Source organism: Pantherophis guttatus, chromosome 1 (genome assembly GCF_059756535.1).
Source record: "Pantherophis guttatus breed Tessera chromosome 1, ASM5975653v1, whole genome shotgun sequence".
NCBI lineage: Eukaryota > Metazoa > Chordata > Lepidosauria > Squamata > Colubridae > Pantherophis > Pantherophis guttatus.
In genome coordinates, this window is record NC_142063.1 from 33,035,231 (window position 1) to 33,060,926 (window position 25,696).

At 36.5% G+C, this 25,696-nt stretch overlaps 1 protein-coding gene across 1 annotated transcript in view; it reads left to right on the plus strand.

Moving 5' to 3' along the window:
• Positions 1-25,696, plus strand: part of MNAT1 (MNAT1 component of CDK activating kinase) — a 118,976-nt gene that overhangs the window by 59,808 nt on the left and 33,472 nt on the right. The window contains exons 6-7 of the mRNA XM_034433542.2: positions 413-538; positions 17,107-17,228. Coding sequence (XP_034289433.1) covers positions 413-538; positions 17,107-17,228 — 248 coding nt within the window. The remainder of the gene's footprint in view (positions 1-412; positions 539-17,106; positions 17,229-25,696) is intronic.

Here is a 25,696-nt window from a genome sequence, read left to right on the forward strand (position 1 = left end):
CTTAGATGACTTTTCGTGCTGCTGCTTTTTAGAACTGTTAATTCTAATTATTATGACTTTGAAAGTGATATTAATTACATGATTATGTAATTATTAGAATAATGCTCATATTTTAATACATTTGTCTTTCTAGTTATTACATTTTATTACATTTTTGTTAATGCAGAATCTATAAAAATATATCTTTGTAAGGTTTTTTTAAAATTTATGAGTCTAATGTAGCTTTCTTCTATTAGTAAAAATGGCCATTTTCTGGTAAACTGGGAGTATTGAACGCTGTTCTTCTGGAAATGGCCAGAGAAAGCCATTTTTGAGAAAGATGCAATTTGTTATTCTAAGAATGCATGACAGTAATGGTGGATGGTTTATGGCTTTTAAATATTTTACTCTATGTTTTAAATTTTGATTGTAGGAAAGTTCTCATCTGCCAGCATCTTTGTTATTAGCCCAGCATAAAGATCGGTCTACACAGCTAGAAATGCAACTGGAGATTCCCAAACCTATCAAACCAGTGGCATTTTCAACAGGCATCAAAATGGTAAGATATAAACAACTTTCTGTGTGTATAAGAGAGAATAATTATTTCCTTTTCACAGTCTAATCTTTCCAGTCTGAGTTTGGAACAATAAATTAAATTCTAGATTCACTGTAGCACTTATATGTATGGGAAGTGCTAACGTAACACATGCAGTAACACAGCGCGTACACAACGCAGCGTGTATACTATGAGCCCTAACACAGGCTGCTCTATGCAAGCATAGTCAACACTGGGTCCAGATAGGGGATAATAAGAAAATAAAAAATAAACTATAGCAGACTAAGTACTGTAAATAAACGTACTGTATATCCAAGAGCAGAGATATACCGTTACTTGTATTCAGCAATGCTTGGGCGGAGCAAGGGGGTGTGACCAAGCACGGGTAAGACTGTAAAGGCTATGTCATTGGTCACAGCCCTGGAGAAGAGGTTGCAGAAAAAAATGCTTTCAGGAGCCTCTGACGATCCCAGCTGAGCCACGTGATCGTCAGAGGCTTTTTTTTTTTAACTTTTAAAAGTATTTTTTCAGCCGAAGAGGTTGTAGAAAAAATGCTTTTAAAAGTAAAAAGAAAAAAAAAAGCCTCTGATGAGGTGGGCGGGGTAAGCGAGTGGGGACCGGGCCAGGGACTGGTTCGGGGGTGTGGCCAGCCAATGTTATTACCGGTTCTCCAATCTACTACAAATTTTTACTACAAAGCATTTTTTTCTGCAACCGGGAGCAACCCACCACTGCTGCAGGCGCCCGTAGATGAGCGGGAGAGACCGGAGAACACCCGCACTGCTCTGGAGAACAGGTAAGTGGGACCCTCACTCGAGTATAAGCCGAGGGGGGCTTTTTCAGCATAAAAAAATGTGCTGAAAAACTCAGTTTATACACGAGTATATAGGGTAAATTGTGATTAACTGATTAAAAGTTAGGATAAAGAAAACAGAATTATATACTAATTGGCTTCAAAACCAATTGTTACATTTTCAGTTCATGAATGTACAGTAGATTATATCACACATAAGAAAGCACAGCCCATTGGCAGGGGATCTAATGTTTCTAATTGCATACTGGCAATCTTTCTCGATTTCAACATCACACAAATGAATGTAACGTGTTATGCTGGATATGGATGGTTGTTTGCTCCAGATATATTCTGAATTAGGGCTTGGCATATTTTGAAAATGATTAGAAGAATTATTTTGGATCTTGTGCAATTGTGTGCATATGACACTTCTCTACTATTTGTTGAAGAAAGTTTTTTAGGGTTTGGCATGAAGTTAAAAAAAGACTTGCAGCTTTAAAAATCACATTAATTTTGATGAGTCAACAACCTTAAAGCAGTTGCAATTGAAAAGACAGAAAAAAAAACTTAGGCTTGCATAACATCTAAAGTGTTATTTTGGAATCATTTTCGAAGGATTGACAGTCCTATTCTTTAGGAAATATGGATGATAATAGTGTGAAATAGCTCTAAAAGAGTGTCTCCAAAGTTCATCTAGATTTGGTATAAATTTATTTTCTCATAAAAAATGACAATTCCTTGGCTGTGCTGCAGATTGTATGTACTCTTTTCTTATGAACAATCAGCATTCATTCTCGACTGGGTTTGGACATAACATTACTCTTTGATATAACTAGGAGGGAATAATACTTTTTGCTTTTATTGTCAATTAATCTTGATTATACAGATATGCAGACATATGTTTAATTTTGACAGTGGTTTAGGGTATTTCTCCAACCCAGTGATCTCCAGTTGCATTGGATTGCAACTCTTTCCTTGTAAATAGTTATAGTTCTTATGCTTGGGAAAGGCTGATTTAAATCAGCTTGAGAAAGGCTGATTTAAAGAAGAAGGCATTATTGCTTAATGCACTGTAAGCCGCCCTGAGTCTCCGGAGAAGGGCGGCATATAAATCAAATAAAAAAAAAAAAAAAGGCCATATTGAGTTTTTCCCCTAATGCAGAAATAGGCAATTTAGTGCTGTCCATGTATTTTGAACTTTAGGTCCTACCAGCCTCAGTTATCTTGGCCTAAACAAAATTTAACCCTGCCCTAAAATATTGTAAAGACAAACCAGGAATTGTCTGGATATACCAAAGCACAGGTAGTTAAAAATGGAAGTAAAAGTAACATTGGTGCACTTATATCATAAAATATGTTGATAAATGTTTTTTTTTTATATAAAGAATCACAGAACATTCTTGAGGAAAAGAGTAGATTCTTGCTAGCAGGAATATTTGTTTTGAAAAGTTTCTTTAAAGGCAGAACTTTTATTTGGTACTATTTATTTCTCTTGAAGTATGACAGTGATGGTAACTGTGCAGTTTTCTCAGTTTTATTTTGCAGAGGTTGTCATAAAAGCCAACTTCTGTCTGCCTTAGGGCTGGGACTGCCATTACATGGCTGCAACTGCCATTCTGACTCTGTTAGCATCCCTTGACATCTTTGAACTGAGTACTGTTTTAAATGTATTTTTTCATATTTACATTTCTTTTTTGTTACTTATTAGAACTTGTTGTAAAGGAAGCCGACACAATTAGCTTATTTTAGCTTTCATAGATATAGCACTTACACTTATATACCGCTTCACAGTGCTTTACAGCCCTCTCTACAGCAGTTTACAGTGTCAGCATATTGCCGCCAACAATCTGGGTCCTCATTTTACTGACTTTGGAAGGGTGGAAGGCTTGAGCCTGGTGAGATTTGAACTGCCAAACTGCTGGCAGCCGGCAGAAGAAGCCTGCAGTACTGCATTCTGATTCCACCACGGCTCATTATTTTAGCTTTCATCCTTTCCCTTTCTGAGGGCAGCAGTACTGGACCTCAGAAAGTGGGAGCTCCACTGGTTTCCCACATAGCCCCAGTTTCCCCACATATCATTCCTTAATTCCTTATGCTAGATATAGTTTAGCCTGTAATATTCCCTATACTATTATTAATTTTTTAAAAATTGGTGATGCGTTTACTACAGGTATAGTTGTAAAAAATCCTTATTTCTTTCTTGCAGCATGTCCTTCTGTCATCATATCTTTCTTTTTTGGAGTCACTGCCCATCTTGTGGAGGCCATTATTGATGGCCACTTTAGCCATGTGGCTGCCACGAGCTTGGCCAATACCCAGCCATACCATTGCCACTCCACTATCCAACCAGCTGCCTCCCTCCTGTTGTTAGGACTGAGGAGGGACTGAGATTTCTGTTGTTCTGCCAATCTGGACCCCTGCCATTCTTCAATGAAGGGATGGGGAAAGGGGTGAAATTTCTCTTCTCCCATCTTATTTGCTGCCTCTTATTTCTGTTGAGGAAAAGAATGCAAGGGAGAGATGGATATTTAACATCTCATTTTGTGGAAACCAATTTCTGTGGTAATCTAGCTGGGGGGGAGGGGGGAAGGGAGGCAAATGTGAGGTTGCATTGTGCCCACAAATTTCTTACATAATTTCTACTCTTTCTCCATATTTTAGTAAAAAAAGAATGCTGGAAACCACTCTGAATAGTATTTGCCGACTTTTTAAAAAAAAATGCTATTAGCCCTAGAGCCATGAGCTATTTATATTTGACAAATGGAGTGAAATCCTCAGCTGAAACCAAGGTTCTGATTTTGTATCAAATCACAAGTAATTGTGTAAATATATGAAACTGCATTTATATATATACATTTATTATTTTTGATTTTCTTTATTGTTTGCATTTCTCTCTCTCATCATTTCCCTGTTCTTTAACTTTGAGCAGAAAAAGTCTTGAGGGTAGATTAGATCTTTCTTGCTTCCTTAGGTTCCCAAATGAGTACATATGACTCAGTTTTCATAATCAGACTATTGCTCTGTCTGACCACTGATTCATTTAGTCCCATATTATCTACTCTAATTGGCTGGCATTGATTTTCTTTCACCCTGAACAGAAGCCTTGCCAATTCCAATACTTGGGTTTCCTTTAATTAGAATTGCAAGACTTGAATCTGGGTTCCTGTGAATGTAAAATATTTGTTCAGCACTGACCTATGACCCTACCTTGAACACTGATGCCACATTGTCTAGGATAAGGATGAAAAACTGAATCCAGCAAAATGACTGGATGCTTCCCAAATGTACATCTGGAGTACAGGTGAACTCAATCTGGAGGAGAGTCCACTCAATCAGAGTTCTTGTTATGTGTCATTTCTTCCTGACTTGCTTCCTCTGGCTTGCAGCCAGTGTTCTTGTTCTGCCCTGTGTACATCTCGATCTATGATTCAGCCTGAGTGAAGCTTTTGAGGGGAAATACGTCAATATGAATGCCTTGTAGGCTATATCCATACTCTTGACTGGAATTTTTCAATCCCTGATCTAAGGGTTTGTTTGTTTATTATATTATATATTAATATGGTAAAATATTATTTATATACTATATTTTTCGGAGTATAAGACACACCAGAGTATAAGACGCACCTACCTTTTTTGGTGAGGAAAAGAAGAAAAAGAACTCTCCCTCTGCCTCTGCCTCTGAGCAATTTTGCCTCGTTACAGCAAACAGCCTGCTTTACTTTCATTTTCGTTTTCAGCATAGCTTGACTAGCACAAGGAAAAAAAAATCTGCTCCAGCAACTTACCTCTTTGCAGCAAGCTGCACAGCCCTGCGCAAAACAGCTGAGAGCAAATCAGCTGAGAGTCGGGCGGTCGATCCAATCAACTTGTGCTAATTAGTCTGTGATGAAGCTGAAAGGAGCTGTTTTTTCTTGCTGTTTGCTTGCAGTGAGGTAACTGCTGCGAGGCAGAGGCCAAAAGGTGGGGGCCAGTGGGTGGGTGGGGCTACATTCGGTGTATAAGACGCACTTAAATTTTCACCCCCTTTTAGGGGGGGGGAAAGGTGCGTCTTATACTCCGAAAAATACGGTAACTGCCACATTATGAACCACAGTCCTAGAAAATAAAACATTAAACATTAAAAAATGCAAACAATCAGAAGAAAAACTTAAAGTGTCCCAACACTCTCCCGTACATCAGCATTCCACCTTACTGGGTTCCAGCCTCATCGCACCCCAGTGCTTGTGGGAAGAGCCAGCTCTTCAAGGCCTTCTGCTGGATGTCTAGAGGATCTGCTGGATGTCATGGGGGAGGATATTCCACGGGGCAGGGGCAGCTGTAGAGAAGAGCACTTTGTAAGTCCTGCTTGATTACCAGATTTAAGAGAAGAGACCTGGAATGTACTCATTGTATCCAGCCCTCAGGGAGAGATGGTTTCACAAATGTTGTTTATGATATCATCTTTTTTTTAAGGTCCTCATAGTTCCTTCTGATGGTGAAGGTATGTTGAACAGTTATCTGAAACAAGATCTTCTATGTAGTAGCCCCAAAACAATGGAGCGCCATTTGAGGAAGCTTATTCCATTCCCCTGTGACAGAATGGCCAAGTAAACTTTGTTTTGCTACTCTGCTACATGATCTTTTGGATTCGGATTCGGATTCGGATTCGGATTCGGATTCGGATTCAAATTCAGATTCGGATTCGGATTCGGATTCGGATTCCAGATTCAGATTCGGATTCCAGATTCAGATTCGGATTTCAGATTCAGATTCAGATTCAGATTCAGATTCAGATTCAGATTCAGATTCAGATTCAGATTCAGATTCAGATTCAGATTCATTTTATTTACAGCTGATACTTTGAGGCTGGGAGAAAACAAAATATTTCTACATGTATAGTCTTACTTACTGTGTGAGGCAGGTGAAGAAGCTGAGATGGTCTAAGGAGTTGGCAGCAAAATAGTTTTTGGACCCAGAGAAAAAGAAGATCGCTACCAACGAAAATAGATTTAATTAGTTTCAGACTGCTAAGGACATGCATAATCTTGGGAGAGTTAAATCACCCAAAAAGAGTTGATGTGGTATGTGTTACTATGTGTTGATGTGAAAATGATGCGTTGAGGATTCAGTCTACCCAGTACAGAGGTCCCAAGAAAGAAGAGTATTTGAAGATAAGATAATCAAAAAGGTAATCAGTGCTTTACTAGTCCTAAGAGGTTGCCTGTTACTGCTGAAATAAGCTCTTGATTGACTCTATGGAAAAATTTAATAATAGCTATTCATACAGCAATAGGCTGTATGTACAGATAGACAGTAGCAGAGGGATCACTTTTACAGGCAGGGAGATAGTTGGTCTGGTAGAGCAAATTAGGTCACAAATCAATTTACTACTTTTTACTTGCTTCTGAAATGGGAGGTAGACAATGATTTGTTTATTTGCTTTACCTGAATGCTACTTGTTGACCTATGTATCTGAAAATAAGTCAATCTTTTAGAGAACCTGATGTTTTTCTCTCTGGAAACATTACAAATAAAGAAAAAAAACCCAAAGTCTTTCATTCTGTTTTGTCTCTTCAATCCTGTGGGGGCTCCTACCCCGCAACTGAATTCTTTTGTGCTGCATTTTATCTATTCTCTTGTATGTTTATCTTGTTTTGGGATATTTATTTTCCTATAGTGAGTGTAGTTAAACATTTTGTTGGCTCTTTTCCTTCCAAAGTTCTTTAATTTAGTACATATGCTGCTTTTTGCCTCTTCTTTATGCATATTAGAAAGAAGAGCAATTCAAATATTGAAAGAGAGAAGATATCTGGTAGAGCAAGCCAAAATATGGCTGGCTGGATATATGCCCCCCTTCCTTCTCTGTCTTTCCACAATTGTTTGCTTTGGAAAGCTCACACTTTAAGCACATGGAAATACTTCACACTTTTGAGAAATGCTGACTTCCTACATGCTTTATGAAGGAACAGCACATCATTCATACAATGTAAGCACATTTTATAGATTATCTCAATATAACTTTTCATTTCTGCTGTGTTTTTTTTTTAAAACAGTGAGGTCTGTAATGTGTTCCTTCTTTTATTACCATGTTTTGACCATGTGTTGCATAAATCATGGATCGCTAAATCTTGCACTATATAAATATAATGGAAAAATACAGCTTTAGTGCTAAATTTTATTGGGCTAAAATACTAGTTGTTAAATTTAAAATTTCAAAGTAAAATAAATCAGAAAATTTATTTAATTAAAATGTAATAACTGACAATAGTTGGCCTCAAAATCAAACTGTGTTTCAGTTTGTGCCTTGGATATTTTCTTCTCCCGGAAGAATGGGGATTTAAACTGAAACATCTTTCTTTGTCTCAGAAGCCTAAATTAAATTCCATATGCATTTCTATTTCTCCAGAGCCATTGCTAAGAGGACAAGCTTTAATTTGGGGCTGAAGAGGGTGAACTCAGCTTTATCCTTCTCTCTGCCCTGGTGAGCTATTACTTGCTTGTCTCCTTTCCTCTAAAGAATGGCTTCTGTCCTCTGAAAGAGATTCCACCCCCCCCCTCTATTTAGGAGAGGAAAGGTTGAGGAAGTCTCCTGAGCATACATACTAATACTCTTGTCTGAAAGAAGTTGTGAATTCTCCCTGATAGTGGCTCCTAATCTTTGAAACATTCTTCCCCTGAGATCCAAGTAGGCCCCTACCCTCCTAACCTTCCAAGAAATCTTGAAGACTTGGCTTTTCCCACAGACATTGGGTGGGTAAACTGAGATTGGAGCCCAATAAAATCGGGATGTGTGGGGTGTATGTTGCTTTTTGAGGCGGCAGTAATTTTTGTGATGGTTTTTATGCTTTTTACTGCTTTTATGGTTGTTTGTTAGTCACCCAGGTTTATGGTGCATGAGATGAACAACCAAACAAGTCTTTTAAAATAAATGAATAAATAAATATATTAGAGAATTGGATTGTGGCTGGAAAGATATTGTGTCAGATTGCTGCCATGACACACATTTGGGGCCAGATGTTATCTCTTAGTCTAACTTGCTTTTCATAACATGATGTAAAATGGGTAAGAAGACATCCATGCATGCCATAAAGAGACAGGATTAAAATGTAAATAAAAGTAATTAAAAGGCAGATCACTCAAGGCAGAAGGTTTTACAAAGCAAAGTTGTCTTGGTCTCAGAGTTGTCATAATCAAGCAATAATAAAAAATCAGACCGATAGATGATTAAAAAATCTTAATTACCACAGTGGTGCTTATGGCACATTTTTCCTTATAGGCCTTAGCTGATCTTTACTTTCTCTTACCTCTTTACATTAAGATTAGTTTTATTTATAGATTTGTTTAATTCTGCTTTTAAAGCCATGGTGGACAGTTGTTTTAAGAAAATACAATTGGATATAATTTTCTAAATTAAAAATCAAATGAGTGACCTACTTATTTATTATTATTATTTATTTATTAATTTTATTTCTATACCACCCTTCTCCCGAAGGACTCAGGGCGGTGTACAGCCTAATTAAAAATACAAAGACAGATAATATTTAAAAATAATTAAAATTATTAAACAATAGGCCAATACTTGCTGCTGTCCAACAATTTAAAAATTGAACTGTAAGTTGTTACTTTCTGTTTTGTTTGGTGCAAGTTTTTCTTTCTTTCTGCCCCCTATTAATATATTTAAAAAACTGCAAACTGCAAAAAATTAAGGCAGGAAACTGATTAGTGGTATGTTGACCAATGGGAAAAAATGTTGGTAATGAAAAAAAAAATTCACATTAAAATGCATTTATTTTACTACCTCTTTTATAATGAGAATTATCTGGAGTTTAAGTATAATCATTGATTGTCTGCATATGCTAAGAAGAAAGGATTTTTGGATCAAAGGGACAATGCACTCTGATGAAGTAGTTCTAAACAATGATTTTCAGGAAGGGTGTTTGCTCAGGTGTTCACGGGGGGAGAGGAGGTTATTGTTCCATGCAACCATCATCTGGCATCAAAAGCTGGCACCCCCTTGTTGCACCCAGGGTGTTTTTGGGATGTCCATCAAGATGGAACTGAGGAAAAAGCACCTAGTGTCAGTTACTGTTGAAAGAAACCTCTTTGTTTGGAAGGGAGGGAGGAGGAAATACAATTCATTTTGAAAGGTTTAATGGCTTACTTCTTTTTTGTGGTTGTTAATTGTCTTTGTTTCTTTTCAGGTAATTAACCTAACTTTCTGTGTTTCTGAGTACATTATTAGGTCTTTCCAAATCCATAAAAATAGAAGTTGTTCTGGTCCATTAAAAAAAAATCACACCTACGGAATATTTTTATTTAAGTATTGCATGAAAATAAATTCAAGAAGAATTTAAAGTATTCTCACCTAGGACATTTTGGTTGGGCCTAATAACAATTGGGGATACTGATAGTTGTAAATTCAGTACCTGTAAATAAATCTGATAATGTTAAATACTGTACCTCTTAATCTGCAATACAGATATGAGTTCTGTATACAAATTATATTAGATCAAATGGTGGTGGGCTTTTTTTTTGGCTTAGTGTGTTATGCAAACCTAGCTATTGTAGTTAGTAAACCATGATGTAGGGCTAAATGTATTATGTGAATCCAATTTATTATTACTCAAACAAATCATGATTAAGCAAATCCTGGCTTAGGGTGATATACATACAGTGTAATCAGTAGTGGGATTCAAATCCCGTCGCTACTGGTTCGCTCGTGGGCACACGTGCGCTCGCAACACTTCTGCGCATGCGCAGAGATGTCCGGGCGGGTGGGCGGAGCCTCCTGCTGCTGCTGCTACTGGTTCGCCTGATCCGGGGCGAACCGGTAGCAACCCACCACTGAGTGTGAAGTACAAACCAGGTCAGAGTGAATTTATGGGAGGTATAAATTTTGTCAATAGAATCTGGGAAAATGTATCTTAGCCTTCCTCTATCTAATGCTGTTGGTTTAAAACTAACATAATTGGTTCTGAGAGGATTAATCAAGGCCACTTCTCTTTGTAACTTAATTCTGGAAGATATAAAGTAAAAGAGAAAGATATGTTGAGTTCATACTTTTGCTTTACCATAGGTAAAATGGTGAGGGGTAAGGACTGGTGTTACAGCATAGGTATCTAATATTTTGCCTTGCCTGGGCTGCAATGAGTGAAGAGGAATTGTCTTGGCTTGATATAAAATATATAATATGGTTTTACAATATAAAATCACATAACAATGTTAAACGTTTATGATTTGTGGGTTACATTACTAGTTGACCCCAGGCCGTAGGTTGGACACACCTGTGTTGAGTATACAATCTCCATGTGGTGTTGAGCATTTTGCCTAGTAAACATCAGGAACAGGATGACAGTTAAGTGTTAAATGCAAGTTAATTTTCTGATCTCCCAGAAAAATGTGATTTTGAAACTAAAAGGCTGGGAGTATGCGTGTAACCCATGTATACATGTATACAGAAGTTAGTTTGGAAAATATCAGTTCCTCATAGTTCTCTGTGTTGATGAATTTCAGTTACCTGAGACAGCTTATTTTGAGAAAAGAGCTGAAATAAGAAAAAGCTAAAAATAGTACCTGAATCAACATATTTTAATTTTGGCAAAGTAGAACTCATTTTCTGCTAAGCTAGTTTGAACCTGAGGTCCCTAGTTGAAAATAATCAGCCTAATATTGCAGTAATTCCTCCTGTTTCCTTTTCAACAAAGAAATAACAGGATGTTTGAGGTTTAAGTTCTCTTGAGCTAATATAAATAAATATAAAATTCCTGTGATTTAATTTTAATTTATTTTTAGGGCTCATGAGCTACATTTTGTCTTTTCTTACTCGGCAGTCTTGTTCTTGGTTTTTCATACATTATCCTGTCTTGTGGTTGTGTCTTACGGTTATCTAACCATCTTTTCAATATTAATTACTTTTTAGTCCAATCAGAACATTTGTAGTTAAATGGCTATTCATTTTGGAGCCACTAACTTTTGACAGTGCTATTCTGCCCTGCAATATCTCTGAAACTCCTTTGCAGTAGCTTGAATAGCATATTGCAAAATATTTCCTGTTATTATGAAGGAAATTATCCCCCTAGTGATTAATTGGGGAACTGATTCTTTGTTGGATGAACATACAGATTGTTGGAATGCTCTCTTCTTTCTCAAAATTGGAGGAGGGAGTTCATAGAAACTTGGTTTCTCTTTTGTAGAGTTCCATGCAGCATTTGCTTATCTGGTGATAATATTCTGTAATTAGAGGTGCCTTGTAAAAAAACAAATTCAGAAGTAATACAGTATGTTCATGACCATATCCTTGAATAGTGGGAATAAACTACCATTAGTAATTTAGTCAACAGAAGAATATAATCATACTGTCCTATAAGGAGGTATTTTATTATATTATCAGAAAGGCATGTGAATGATTATATGATCCTTTATCCTAATTGTCTTACAATTAGGAAACTTTTTCTAATGTTGAAAATAATTTGGCTTCTTGTCATTTAATACCATTGTTCTGTGTACTGTACAGGTAATAGAGAGCAGATTTTTTACACACTACACTAAGCTTTCCCCTCTAATTTCTCACTGTTAAGAATATTCAGGTCACAGTCTTTCTTCTAAGATTTAATTTCCAGTCCCTTAATCATCTTGAATCATATTATAGAGTTCTTAGGGAACATTTACTGTTTCATATTTGAAGAATACTTTGGTTAAATAGATGAATAATTTATTGTGAAGAATTATTTCTCTTCTGTAGTTACATAAAATACTAATATATTAATAAAAGGTCCGTTGTACTTGCAGAATACTATCCAGCACCATAATCATTGTGTCCAAAATGACAGATGAAAAGTGTGTTCTTTTGAGCAACTACTAACATAGTTCAAAAGAACAAAATTTGTTTAATAAATTATTGATTTTTTTAAAAAAATATCAGCACTATTGAAAATTCTAAAAGATTAACCATGTTAATGTTGGGATTTCCAAATGGTGTATAATAATTACATGGTTCCTTTTAATCTACAGACTTCATAAATACTGGTTATTACTCTCGGTCTTGTAATAAAATTATATTATATTATACGTTAAACCCCAGGTTTAACCTGTATGTGAGGATTCTGCCTTAAAGGAATAGTGAAGAATGAGTGGAAGAAAATGAAATATTATATTTGTACAAACATTTGGGAAAATCACTAGAATAGAAGCTTTCAGTGAACAATGCATGTACATTGAATCTGGCAGTTAAGGTAAAAAGATTAATTACTCAATATTGAATAAATTATTGTTTATTCAGCATAAAATAGGTAACATCCCCACTGGAATTAATTGAAAAAGTCATTATACTGTTATTATTTCTACCTACTTACATCTATAATAAAGAAATTTAGTTTTTAAACATTAAATTTGGTTCTTCTTTGGCAAACATTTTAAAAAATTGTCATTTTATTAGAATGTTTGATTTCAATATCTGATTAGTTAAACTATGTTTTACAAGCAAAATAGGGTTAAACTAGATTTGTGCAGGGAAGATAAACATAGTGCAGTAAATGCCTCTTCATTGGTCTTTCACAATACAGTAAATCTAGAGGGAATACTCGTCTGAAGGGCAAGATGCCAGAAAGAACAGGTTCGACTTGTCTGCAAGGATTTACACCACAGTAGAATGTACAACTGTTTTCTCAGAGGTTGTTGTGAAGGTCAAGGAGCTAGTTTGCATTACCAAATGAGAGCAGCTTTATGGTGATGGGGAGGGAGAGTACTTAAACGTGACTTGTAATCTCACTTGAAATGGGTCAAATGCAATCCATTCTTCAGCAAACCACCCCTAGAAATCTAAAACCTTCTTTCACTTAATTTCTTCAGTCAGAGTATTATTGGTAACTCAAATGATCCAAGTCCTGAGCACTTTCATGAGGTAAGACGAAAGTTGATAAAAACTTTCCCAAGTTCTTATCACTGAGACATGCCTCTAAACATTTTGCTTGTAATGGAGCCCATCTCCTGTGTGGGTTTTAGCACTGAGTGGCATATTCTTGGCAATTAATCCCTACATTGAGTGTGATTAGTCTAGCGATATCTGATAGGTGACCCCCTCCCCATGGCCTCCATATCCCAACAGAGAAAGTGGCAGAACGGAGGTAAGATCAGAGAAGTCAGCCATGCAACAGTTAACCTATTTTGTTAATATGTAAATTTGACTCCCTGGAGATTTAAATATTATTTTTTTAAAAATGTGCAGCAAATTTATAATTCTTATGACATTGGCTAATTTATTACTTTCTAAAGCATTGGGGGGCTTATTTTAGTAATGTGATGATTTTAATGAATGGCATGATAAAAGGCTTATTATAAAATTATCAATACAATAAAAGTCATGAGATTTATGCAGAATTTATTGAAACAGATTCATATATAAAGAAAAAAAATGTACTCCATATCTTGGCTTCTCAATTTTAAGGTGGCTTACAATGAATATCAATATTTTATAGGCATTGATTTCTCTTAAGAAAAATACAAGGAAAATTCAATTGAAACTGTTACCTTCCTTTATCCCTTTAAATGAAAAATGGCAGATAGCCATTGGGAAAAAGCAATGGAGAGATTAATTAGTAAACACAGGAATGTGCACTAGCAAATGTGCCTGAGTGGCATGAACATATGTGACAGCAACAGGTGGAAAGTGAGTGCTTCTGTTTGGGGAGCTATTTCCAAAAAGGCTTCAGAGTGATGTTAGTCTTTAAACAGATCTCTCTGCTAATTACTTCAGAGTATTGTGCTTATTTTTAAAATTTACTGAACATGCTCTGTGTTATATGTAGATTAAATGTGCCCAGATTTTATAGCGAAGAATACAGTACCAGCACAAATTGAAATAAAAAAACTATTTGTTCTAATATAGCACAAGAGAGAACTGAATACATACAGCAGAAAATAAGTGTTTGGAATAGAATTTTAACCCTATTGATAAATGTTTGTTTTATGAATAGTTTCATCTGGAGTATCCAACTATGTACACCTAAAATAGGATTAAGCATAAAATAAAATAAAAATATCTTTTTATACCTTGACTTCCCAATGTTCTAGCCAAGTATTCTCACTGGCTGCATCCTGATCTCCCACCCTTGCTTTCCTCCCTAATTCTGGAGATACAGTAAAATGAAATTATGTGGGGAAAGACTGTGGTCTATTACTCAACTATGGTCCCTCCCACAATTAATATTCCATATATGTATAAGTACACTGAATTGTAGAATTTGATTGGGATCATATTATGAGTTTAGAAAGACACAGGGAACAACCAAACTGCATAATTAATAACATGTAAACTTAGAACCAGAAATAGATTAGCACAAATTTATTCATCCATCTTGGCCTCTTGATATTTTCCAAAATGTCATCAAGGAGATTACAAGTGATAGAATATGGAGGGGGAGAGGCACAGCAGGACAAAAACACAGAATAATTTATAGGGGCTTTTTATCAATCAGGAATTTCCTTTCAATTTCACTAGAAATATTTGGGTCCAAGCCATTATGAGGAAAATAATGGACACATATTGGTGTGGATAAAATATACATTTATATACAAGTAATTCATCATTTTTATCATCGTATTCCAAAAATGTTATTAACTGCTAGTATCTAGCTTTGTTTTCACCATATATATTCCATAACTAACAGAATTAGATAGTCCATTATTTTACTCTGTAAAAAGTTGTGATTTTTTAAAATCTCAACACTTATTTTACTGTTTGTTGTTTTAATTTAACATTCAACAAAATGGAAGAAAAGTATTCCTTGATGACCTGCACAATTGAACACTCTCGAAAAGGAGACCAGATATCCAAAACCACTTCAGTAGTTTTATTTATTTAGTGTTTTTCAATCTGAAAGAGATTTAACTTTGATTTAAAAGGAACTCAACAGCTTGATTATTATGATCAGTTACAGAAAGTGAAAGGAAAGTATCATTTGGTTGCAAAGATTATATGGCATTAGTGTAACAGTAATTTTTTTTCACAGTATTCCCAAGGCAAGAAAGACTGTTGAAAACCCAGCTCTGGAAAAATAAGATATCATAAATGAATGTCTAAAAAAATAAATAAATAAAATCACATGGCACCCTTGTGAGTTTGCCAAGTCAGTCTGGGGTACTGCATTGCTCTCTTGAAGCTTTAATTGATTATATTCTGCTGTGTGTATATTCATGCCAGGGGATGGCATGAATATACCATTGATTGAGCAATGTTACTCTTTTAGTAACATTACTCAATCCAGTTTAAGTAGGTAGAAGCATAAGCAAGGGCCCTGGTCTCTTTCTTATCTGCTGTTGGTACTTGGATAGCAGACTGAGCAAGCACATACAAGTAGTCCTGAACTTACAACAGTTCACTTAGTGGCTGTTTGAAGTGACAACAACATGAAAAAAGGGACTTATGGCCATTTTTCAATAGGTAGTAAAAAAATGCTAAAAAAAGTTTTTAAAAAAAGGTTCCGAGGATTAGCTGTGCCACATGATCGTGGGAACTTTTTTTTTTTTTTTTTTTTACTTTTTAAAGCATTTTTTTACTACCGGTTCAGGTGAACCAGTAGCATTTTCAGTACTGGTTCGGGCGAACCACCCCGAACCGGTAGCATTTCACCCCTGGTTTTGTTGGAGGCATACAAGGAGGATGGCTGAGTTGCCAGATTTTGGTTTTATGGTTTTGTTTATTTTATTGGTTTTATTCTTGTAAGCTGCCCAGAGTTCTTTTCGAAGGTGGGCAACCCTACAAATCTTAAACATTAACCTTTTTGCCACAATGAGGCACCACAGCAGGACTTTTGGGGGGAGAGAGATATGCCTGTAGGTTTGTGTAATTATTCTGAACTTTGATAAACATAAACTTGATTTTTGTACAGTTATGGTATATCGAAGCTTCTATTTCTGTTAATATGGCTGAACAGCAATGGGAAAAATGTATAGACTGTAACAGATTTTATTTATTTCTTTAAATTCATTATAGCTGCCCAACTCCAGTGGACTCTGGATTCTCTCAAATTTTGATACTGTTGTGGTACTTGCTTTAACCTCAGACCCTGAAGAATTTTAAAGACACTCTTTTGTCTGAAAGCTAATTTGAGAAATGCAATTTTTAAAAAAGATTTGTAGGAATTTGTTGAATTAATTTCAATTTTTCAATTTTAATTAATTAATTCAATTTTAATCAATTTCAATTTTTAATTTCAATTTTTACAGCAAACATCAATTTTTGCAGCCATTACTTGTGGTAGTTTAGAGAATTAGGTAGGTAGGTAGGTAGGTAGGTAGGTAGATACAGAAGATACCAGGATAATGCAAAAGTAGTTTCCACTTCTCATTTAGAGCTTTCAAGAAATAATTGATGATCAACTGTAATGGTTTTGTTTTACTATGTTTACTTATTTATGTATTTGTTAAATTTATTTGCTGCTCATTTGAAGCAAATGCAGATGAGTTCTGATTATTTTATTTGGTATTGCTTATGAGAAATGAAACTTTTTATCTAATAAATTCATCTGCAACAGAGCTGCATTTAGTTAATGTAAATCTGGTATTAACTAATTTTATTTTCCACACCTCCCTCCTTAAGAATTATAGCTAACAAACCATTATTTTTCTAATCTTAAAATGTTTGGAAAGAATTTCATGTTAGAAGCAGAAAATGGATTGTATAATAGCAAGTGAATGTTCAATATTAAGGTTTTAATTCAGCTTTCGTAAGAATAACAGCTTCTTGTTATGAATCACTCAAACTAAACCACAACTTAGATATCTCCGTATATGTTTTCAACAGGGTCAGCATATTTCCTTAGTGCCTGTTCAAAAGATTGAAGAAGTACTCTATGACTATAAGCCACTGCATGTAGAGACATATGGGCCATTGGTTCCAGAGGTGGATTTGCTGGGAAAATTGGGGTAAGTTTGTTTGTTTAAATTGACTTAAGATTGCACCCTACTGGGAACCTTACCACCTTATTTGTTTTTCAAAGCAGAGTGTTTTTTTAAAAGCAAAATAGACGGTAACAAAATAGACAACATCCTGTCCAAACCAATGTTTTGTTTGGGCGGCCAAATGTGATTTTTGTTTGTTCCACACTTTTCTTTGGTTTTGTAGTATTTTATGTATCAGTTGAGAATTCTGCCAGATTGAATTAATGTTTTAAGGTTGCTATAGAGAGTTGAGGAGAAATAGCTGCTCATTTTCAATTGCGGATAGTTTTAAAAAATATACATATAAAGCTTTGGATCTTGATTTGCCTAAGAGCTGTGGGCCAATAAAAATATTAGGGCTGGCTTTTCATTGTGAGAGAAGTTAGATTTTACTTTCAGTGTTGGATTTTTTTCTATCAGGGGAAAATCTTTTGCCTGAGCATCTTTTTAACTATAAATATGAGGTCTAGCTGATATAATTGATAGTTCCCATACAACTTTTTTCTAAATGTTGCTGTGGGCATGTATCCTGGTGCAAGTTTCATGAAACTTTTGTGAGGAAAACCTACAGCTTAAGATACAATGCATTCTCCTATAAGTTTCAAGAGTTTATATCGAACATTTAAAGATACAGTACATAGTTGAAAGAGTTTTTTAAATCTAAGTAAGGAGTACAGAGCTGATCCTGAAGTAGAAATGTTATACACAGTCATGGACATTAAACTGAAATGTGGAATATTAATTGTGTAAATAAATAAAATTCAATTAGTCAACTTTGCTCATCTTGCCACTTAGAACACTAGTATTAAACAGCAGTATAATGTCCAATGTAATAAAAATAAGAGTTGGTTAAAGAATTAACTATATTATCAGTAGGTAGTATTAGAACTGGTTTTGATGTTAGATTAAAATGTGTGGTAAGAACTAAGCATGTCATGGCCTATTGGGTTCTTGTCATTTCATGTTTCTTTGCTGGAGTTTCAAATTTATTTTCAGTAAATTGTATTAAATAAATTCTAGCATACAGCACTTTGGCAGCAAAATACTGAAATTAATCAACTGTTTTTAAACTACTTATTCTTATTAATGAAGTATTTAACAAAAAACAAAATAGTAACACATTAATTTATTTTACTACATCTATAATTATTAATGAGACCTGTGGTATCTAATAGATACATTAATAATCTAAAGGATAATTACATAGTAGTTGAAAAAATAGCAATAGCAATAGCACTTGGACTTATATACCACTTCACAGTGCTTTACAGCCCTCTCTAAGTAGTTTACAGAGTCAGCCTGTTTCCCCCAACAATCTGGGTCCTTATTTTACTGACCTTGGAAGGATGGAAGGCTGACTCAACCTTGAGCTGGTCAGAATCAAACTCCTGGCAGTCAGCAGAATTAGTCTGCAGTACTGCATTCTAATCACTGCACCACCACCACACCACTATGTTTAATATATATTATTTAATTTTTAAGTTAAAAAAATGGCAAGCCCATTGTAGAAACATCATTCTTCCTCCCTTTAGGTTAGAAAGAAGTCTCTTCTAAGATTGTGACTACTGTGCATTGTTATAAAGAAAAGAAAACACAGTAACATTTGATTTATGACAGGAAGCTTAGCAACCATTAGAAGTTATGGTGGATCCCCAGGGGTGAAATCCAGTAGGTTCTGACAGGTTCTGGAGAACTGGTAGCGGAAATTTTGAGTAGTTTGGAGAACCAGCAAATACCACCTCTGGCTGGCCCCAGAGTGGGGTGGGAATGGAGATTTTGCAATATCCTTCTCTCAGGAGTGGGGAGGGAATGGGGATTTTGCAGTGTCCTTCCCCTGCTACGCCCACCAAGCCACACCACGCCCATCAAGCCACGCCCATAGAACTGGTAGTAAAAAAAATTGAATTTCACCACTGTGGATCCCCCCAACTTACGATCCATTTTTGAAATTGCCCATCCTGATTGCATTTTGGGTGCTCAGCGAGTGGCCCACATTTAACACCTCTTTGCAGGTCACATGATTGTGATTTACGTTTTTCCTGAAAGCAGACACTTAACTTCCCATTTTTTGCAGAAACATCTCATAGCGAACAAGGGGTTCACTTAAGACTGCAGTGTTTGCTTAATGACCGCTGCAAAAAAGGTTGTAAAATTGGATCGGTACGGTTAGTGCTTTTTAAACCCACCCATTTAAAAATTTAATGAATAAATCAGTCGATTCATTAGATGACTAACATTACTTACGTCTTAGCCCTACTAATTATTCATTTTGAGAAGATACTTGCTGTCTATAATGCATTTATGCTTTATCTCTGGAACACCTTATAAAAGAGAACTGCCAAGCACTTCAGCATTAGCTTTATTATTGTTCTGCCTTTTGCCATGACGTGGAGAAAATGTGTTGAAGGAGTTGTTATCCCATTTCAAAAGGCAACCGGACTTTCTTTGTTTTTTTTCCTTGAAAAGACTTCACTTCTTGTCCTTCGATGAGAAGTGAAACATTTTCAAGAAAAAAAAAAAGTTCATTGCCTTTTCAAAAGCACCTTTGGGACAACCATAACCTGGATGATTGAAAATCTCCATAGACAATGAGTTGTTATGTTGCAAAGCCCCTTGGATAAAACAAATTGTCTTTGAGGTAGAAATCCATATTGTGCTCCTTCCTGAAAACCGCAGCAGTAAAGCCTGAGTCGCCCTTTGTGAGGCTTGTGAAACACAGGATTGGCACCAGAGCTTTTATTTCACAGCTCAGTCTCATAGATGCTATATATTGTATGTTAACCTTAATTTGTGCCCTCTTCTTCTTCTAAACAACAACTTTGTGAGGCAGGTGAAGCTAAGAAGTAGACTTACTCTGAGCAATCCAGAGAGCATTATTATTAAGCTGGGTTTTGAGCCTGAATAATTTAGATAGACCCCCAACATTATCAGAACTGCACTGTGGTACTAACCAATATTCAGTTTATAACCTCAGCGGTAACTCCAGGGGAGCAGTTCCCCCAGTCTCCTATTTGATTTTTTCTGGCTGCCCATTTCTTCCTTTGTTTGGCCTGGTGAGTGCTCAGCAGCAGTGTGTCCGCCCACCTATATTGCCATTGGAACTCCTTACTTGTCAAGGCTGACTATCATCTAATGTAGTACAAAAATAGTTTTCTAGACTAAGAGGCTCCGGTGTCTATCTTTCTGCAGCTTTGTCTGTTTTCCTGTGTTTAGGCTGTATTTTACATTTGAGAGCCAGCGTGAATTTAATTACCGGACTGTTGGACTGAGATCAGGGAAATTGGGTTCAGATTTCCACTCAGCCACAAACCACAAAGCTGACTGGGCAATCTTAGGCTGGTTACCAGTTTATAGTTGAACTTAACTCACAAATTTATTGTGTAAATAAAAGGGTGGGCGGGGATAGCTTGTTTGTTTCCATTTGAGGAAGGTGGGAGAAAAATATAATGTACACAATTCATAGGACTTGCCTGCCTGAACCCCCAAAATGTAATGCACATGCGTCCCCCTTGCATGCCCGCACAGCGCCCTGTGTGCGCCCCGCATGCACAGAAGAGACACGAAGGACCATCTGGCTGGTGGGAGGCATGCGCGCACATGTCCAGTGGAGCTGAGCTGGGGCGATGGCTCGTGCGCCCACAGAAAGGGCACTGCATGCCACCACTGGCAAGTGTGCCATAGATTCGGCATCACGGATATAGAAAGTTAGTTTGAAAAGAATATTTTCCTAAAATTGTTTTAAGTCACTAGGTTTTGGAACTTCGGCAGCTCCTTCAGTTATATTTGAGTAGGCCCATTTTTCTCATAAGATTACAGAAATGAACATAGGTACATCATGGCGTTCTAGCCTTTTCTCAATACAGTAGGTGTTCAAACCCTACAGTCATTTTGGTTGCCTCTTTTTTACTTTTTTCCAGCTGTATTATATATATATCCTCCATTAAATCTGGCAACTAGAACAAAATATAGTATTTCAGATACTATAGATTTCTTTAAGGGCACTATAATTACAGACAGTTTTATTTTCAATCCCTTCCTAAAGATATATAGCATGAAATTTGCCTTTTTTCATAGCCGCTGCATACTAGGTTGAAATCTTCATTAACTTGGAGATAGCTTTATATATTTCAGATCTCATTAGTAAAGCTAAATATCTCTTATTGTTAAGTAAAAAGTAATTTGCTTCACTTTTTCTTCCACTATTTGCGTCTGCCTTGCACCTGATTTTGATTATTAGAAAACTTGGATTTTGTTTTGTTTTGTGTTTCAAGTATATACTGCAGTTCTGCAAGGTGGTCATGCCAAATTAAGAAGGGCAATTTACAGTTTCCATTAAAGCCCCTCAGTAGCGGTCCATTAGTTGAAGAATGTGCTTTCTTCACCATTAGTGATCTATTCCGGCCGGGGGACAGCTAAGGAAAAACATTGCTTGATTTAGAATTGTTCTACGTTTATTTTTTTCTTATGGAAAGTGTTTGTGGTTTACCTCTATTCAAAAACCTAACTGATGACTGGATTTTTTGAAGTGGTGGTAGGATTTACTGCTGCAACATATACCAGCTTCAGCCTGCAGCCCAGAGAATTTTTGAGGTTAATGGTTAGATAGTTTAAGAGAGATTCCAGTTCTCCTGACCTGAAAGCTGCAAAAGACACTTTTTTGGAATATATACAGAGCTCATCCAGCCAGCAGCTTTATTTGTTCACCACTTATAAGAATCCAGTATGATTGAAATAGGCTGTGAAGTTTGACTATGTCCATTGTCCCAGGTGGGCTGTTTAAGGTAGGTTTAAGACTCATTGGAGAAGATCCTAATGCTGGGAAAGACTGAGGGTAAAAGAAGAAAGGGACAACAGAGAATGAGGTGGCTGGATGGAGTCACTGAAGCAGTAGGCGTGAGCTTAAATGGACTCCAGAGGATGGTAGAAGACAGGAAGGCTTGGAGGAACATTGTCCATGGGGTCATGATGGGTCGGACATGACTTCGCAACTAACAACAACAAGCCCTTCCTTAACTTATGTTGTTCATCCTTTAAGGCCCCTTTGAGAAGGGGAAGGATTGTTACATTCTCTTGAAGCATGTAGTTTAGTTTGCTTCCTTGTAGAAAATGGTGCTACTTGTTCTGGAGTATTTTTGTTCTCAGTATCTTCTAGTAGTTTTGTTCTCAGATAGAATATTGGGAACTTGAATGCTGTAGAGCTCCTTAAGGTCAGTTAGTGGAGAAATGTTTAATTTTAATCTAACATATTGAACGATAAGGGAATCTAGTTATATTTTCTGCTCCTCATACAATGTAGAAAGTTCAAAAGATCCCTCTTCTGAATCACCTAGATTAGTGCATCACTCCAAGGACTCTCATGGTTAAAGCCTAGTTATACAAGTTTATTGTATTTTTTAAAAAAGAATATAGGTTTTCTCAGCTTAATTTGAAAGCAAGGACAAGAATGTGGCCTTCTGCAGGAAGCCTAAAACCTCACTGTTTTAAAAAGTTGGATGTTCTGACAAAATATCTTCTGAGATTTTTCAAATGACACCATATAGTATATGGAACTTTTGCAGCGAACAAACACTTCTGCCAAGATCATTAGCAGAATATGTTAAGATTAGATTGCTTTGGAAATAGACTTTCTTATTTCCTGCCCACCCACCTGTGGGTCTAGTGTGGGTTCTGTAGTCGTTGACAGTCTCAGGAGGATTATGAAGGCAAAAAATAAATAAATATGGAAAATGCATAAAGAAAAAAAAAGAGAAACATATGCTTGGCTGTACAATTACTTACATGCCAAGTTGGCTAAAATTGTGTAAATTCTTGCTAGATTAACTTCAGAAACCTGGACCTGACACCAAAATGTCTATAATAATTGCTTTTCTTGGCATTTGGATTCAGAATTAATTCAGTGATTGAACAAAAGCTATTGTGCTCTGAATACTTTGCCTATAATCTGTGCGATATTCTCTAACTTCTTTTTAATGCAATCATGGTCAAAAAAAAAAAAAAAAAAAAACCTGCCCCAAGCAGTTGTCAAACAAGCTTCTTTCATTGACAGTCAGACACAGGGCAGCTGAATAGAGTTGTTTAGTCTAAAGTAAATACTCCAGAGATTACAAGGTCATTGAAGGAAATGTAATTATACTATTTTATTATAGAATAGCTTTTTTTGTGGTGTGAGAATTGTAGAGCCTACACAATGCTGGAGTGTAATGTTTGTTAAAGATATATTTTCTCAATATAGATATATTTTCTCATTACTCAGAAATATGAAATGTTCAGGAACAGAATGTAATGAAGTACAATATTGTTGAATAAAATGAAGTGGAGGGAATGCCTTTGAAAATCAGCTCCTGAAGATCTGATGGTTCTTGGAAAACCTTTTAGGGCTTTTGATATGAGAAATGTCTAATTTCCCAGAAAGACAGGACAATTGCAGTGGCATGTTGAAGATTTGTTTTTGAGAAACGGAGAGGGCTTAATGATGTTAACTCATGCCCTTATCAACACCCAGATAGACTTACTTCATGAGGCTACCTTTGAAGACAACTTGGAAGTTGCAGTTACTAGACAATGTATGCTGACATACACAGCAGAAGCAGTTTCAAGTATGTAATATTTCTATGGCAGGCAGTGTGTTAGTTTAAAGTAAATTTATAGATACAGTGCAGAGAGTTGATTTTTACATTTTTAAATCCAAATTGGATTTTAAAGCTACCTTTTGGATTGTTTCCTTGAATCCCATGGGCTTTGGAATCCATTCTAGGAAAGGTGAGATCTCCGAGTGCTGTTTTTATGTGGTAACCTTCCATTTTATAGAATAGTTTCCTCATCAGAGGTGAGTCTGAGGCCAACTCTAGTAGCTTTTTAAAAACCTGGCAAGATGGAGTTGTTCTGCAATGTATTTGAGAGTTAATGTTGCCCAATGTGTATCATGTTCTGTTATGTTCTTATTGTAGCACACTGGGAGTTACACTGAACTTAATTCTAGTGATTTGGGGTGTTCCCTTTCCATCATTTCCCATAATTCACGGCTGTCTTTAGAAGAGCACTTGACGGCCGTGACCGGGAGGATTTTTCATCAGGTTCGCCTGATTCGCCAGTTGCGTCCCTTTCTGGATCGGGACTCATTACGCACGGTCACTCATGCCCTCGTCACCTCCCGCCTGGACTATTGTAATGCTCTCTACATGGGGCTCCCCTTGAGGAGCACCCGGAGGCTCCAATTGGCGCAGAGTGCGGCCGCGCAGGTGGTAATGGGAGCGATGTGGCGCTCCCATGTGACACCTCTCCTGCGCGAGCTGCACTGGCTCCCGGTGGTCTTCCGGGTGCGCTTCAAGGTTTTGGTTACCACCTTTAAAGCGCTCCATGGCTTAGGACCTGGTTATCTACGGGACCGCCTACTACCACCAATAGCCTCCCACCGGCCAGTACGCTCTCATAGAGAGGGACTCCTCCGGGTGCCGTCAGCCAAACAATGTCGGCTGGCGACCCCTAGGGGGAGAGCCTTCTCTGTGGGGGCACCTACCGTCTGGAATGAGCTCCCCCTGGAGATACGGAGGATCCCGGATCTGCGCACCTTCCGCCGCGCTGTGAAGACCTTTTTATTCCAGCAGGCGGGCTTGGCCTAATCTCTTCCCTTTTAAATATGTAAATTTTAATCTGTTTTTAAATTATTGGGGTGTTTTAATCTGTCTGGGCCAAAATAATTTAATTTGATTTTATCTGGTTTTTAAATTTTTTATGTCTATGTTATTTTATTGTTTGGCTGTTCACCGCCCTGAGTCCTTCGGGAGTAGGGCGGTATACAAATCGAATAAATAAATAAATAAATAAATAAATAAATAATTCCCTACATACTTCAACGGTCCCCCTAAACAAAACTCGCTGAAGGAAGCAAATACAGTAAGGTTTTCATCTAAATATATGGAAACTATTTTTTAAATTAATAGAATTAGTGAAGATAAAACCGATATAACTATTAGTTATATCATTCCAGGACAAGCTGCCTGCAGGCTTTCAAATCTAAATGATATGATATAAAAGGGAAAAAAAGATTTGGAGATGGAGAAATCAGCCACCAGTTTTTAATGATAAACTGCAGTTCCAGAAAGAGATGACTAAAATGGAAACACTTCAGAAAAAAAGAGGACTTCAGTCTTTCAGCAGAATTGATGGCATGTCTCTGTTGCTTATCTCCCTTTCTGCAGTCTCACAGATGGGTATTTTGGTGCTTTGTTTCTCTCTTCTTGAGGCCAAGCCAGAATTGGGAGAACACAATGTAGTTACTTTATTTATTTTAACCACTTTATGGAAAGTTCGGAAAGAAAGACAAAGAGGGAAAATAAATACATGCATTTCTTTTATATAATCAAGAGCAAACAGATATATTGCTTTGCTGATTTTGTTGACTTTTAAAATTATCTATGTGAGAGTGAAAGAGATTCTTAAAAACGTTTTGCCTT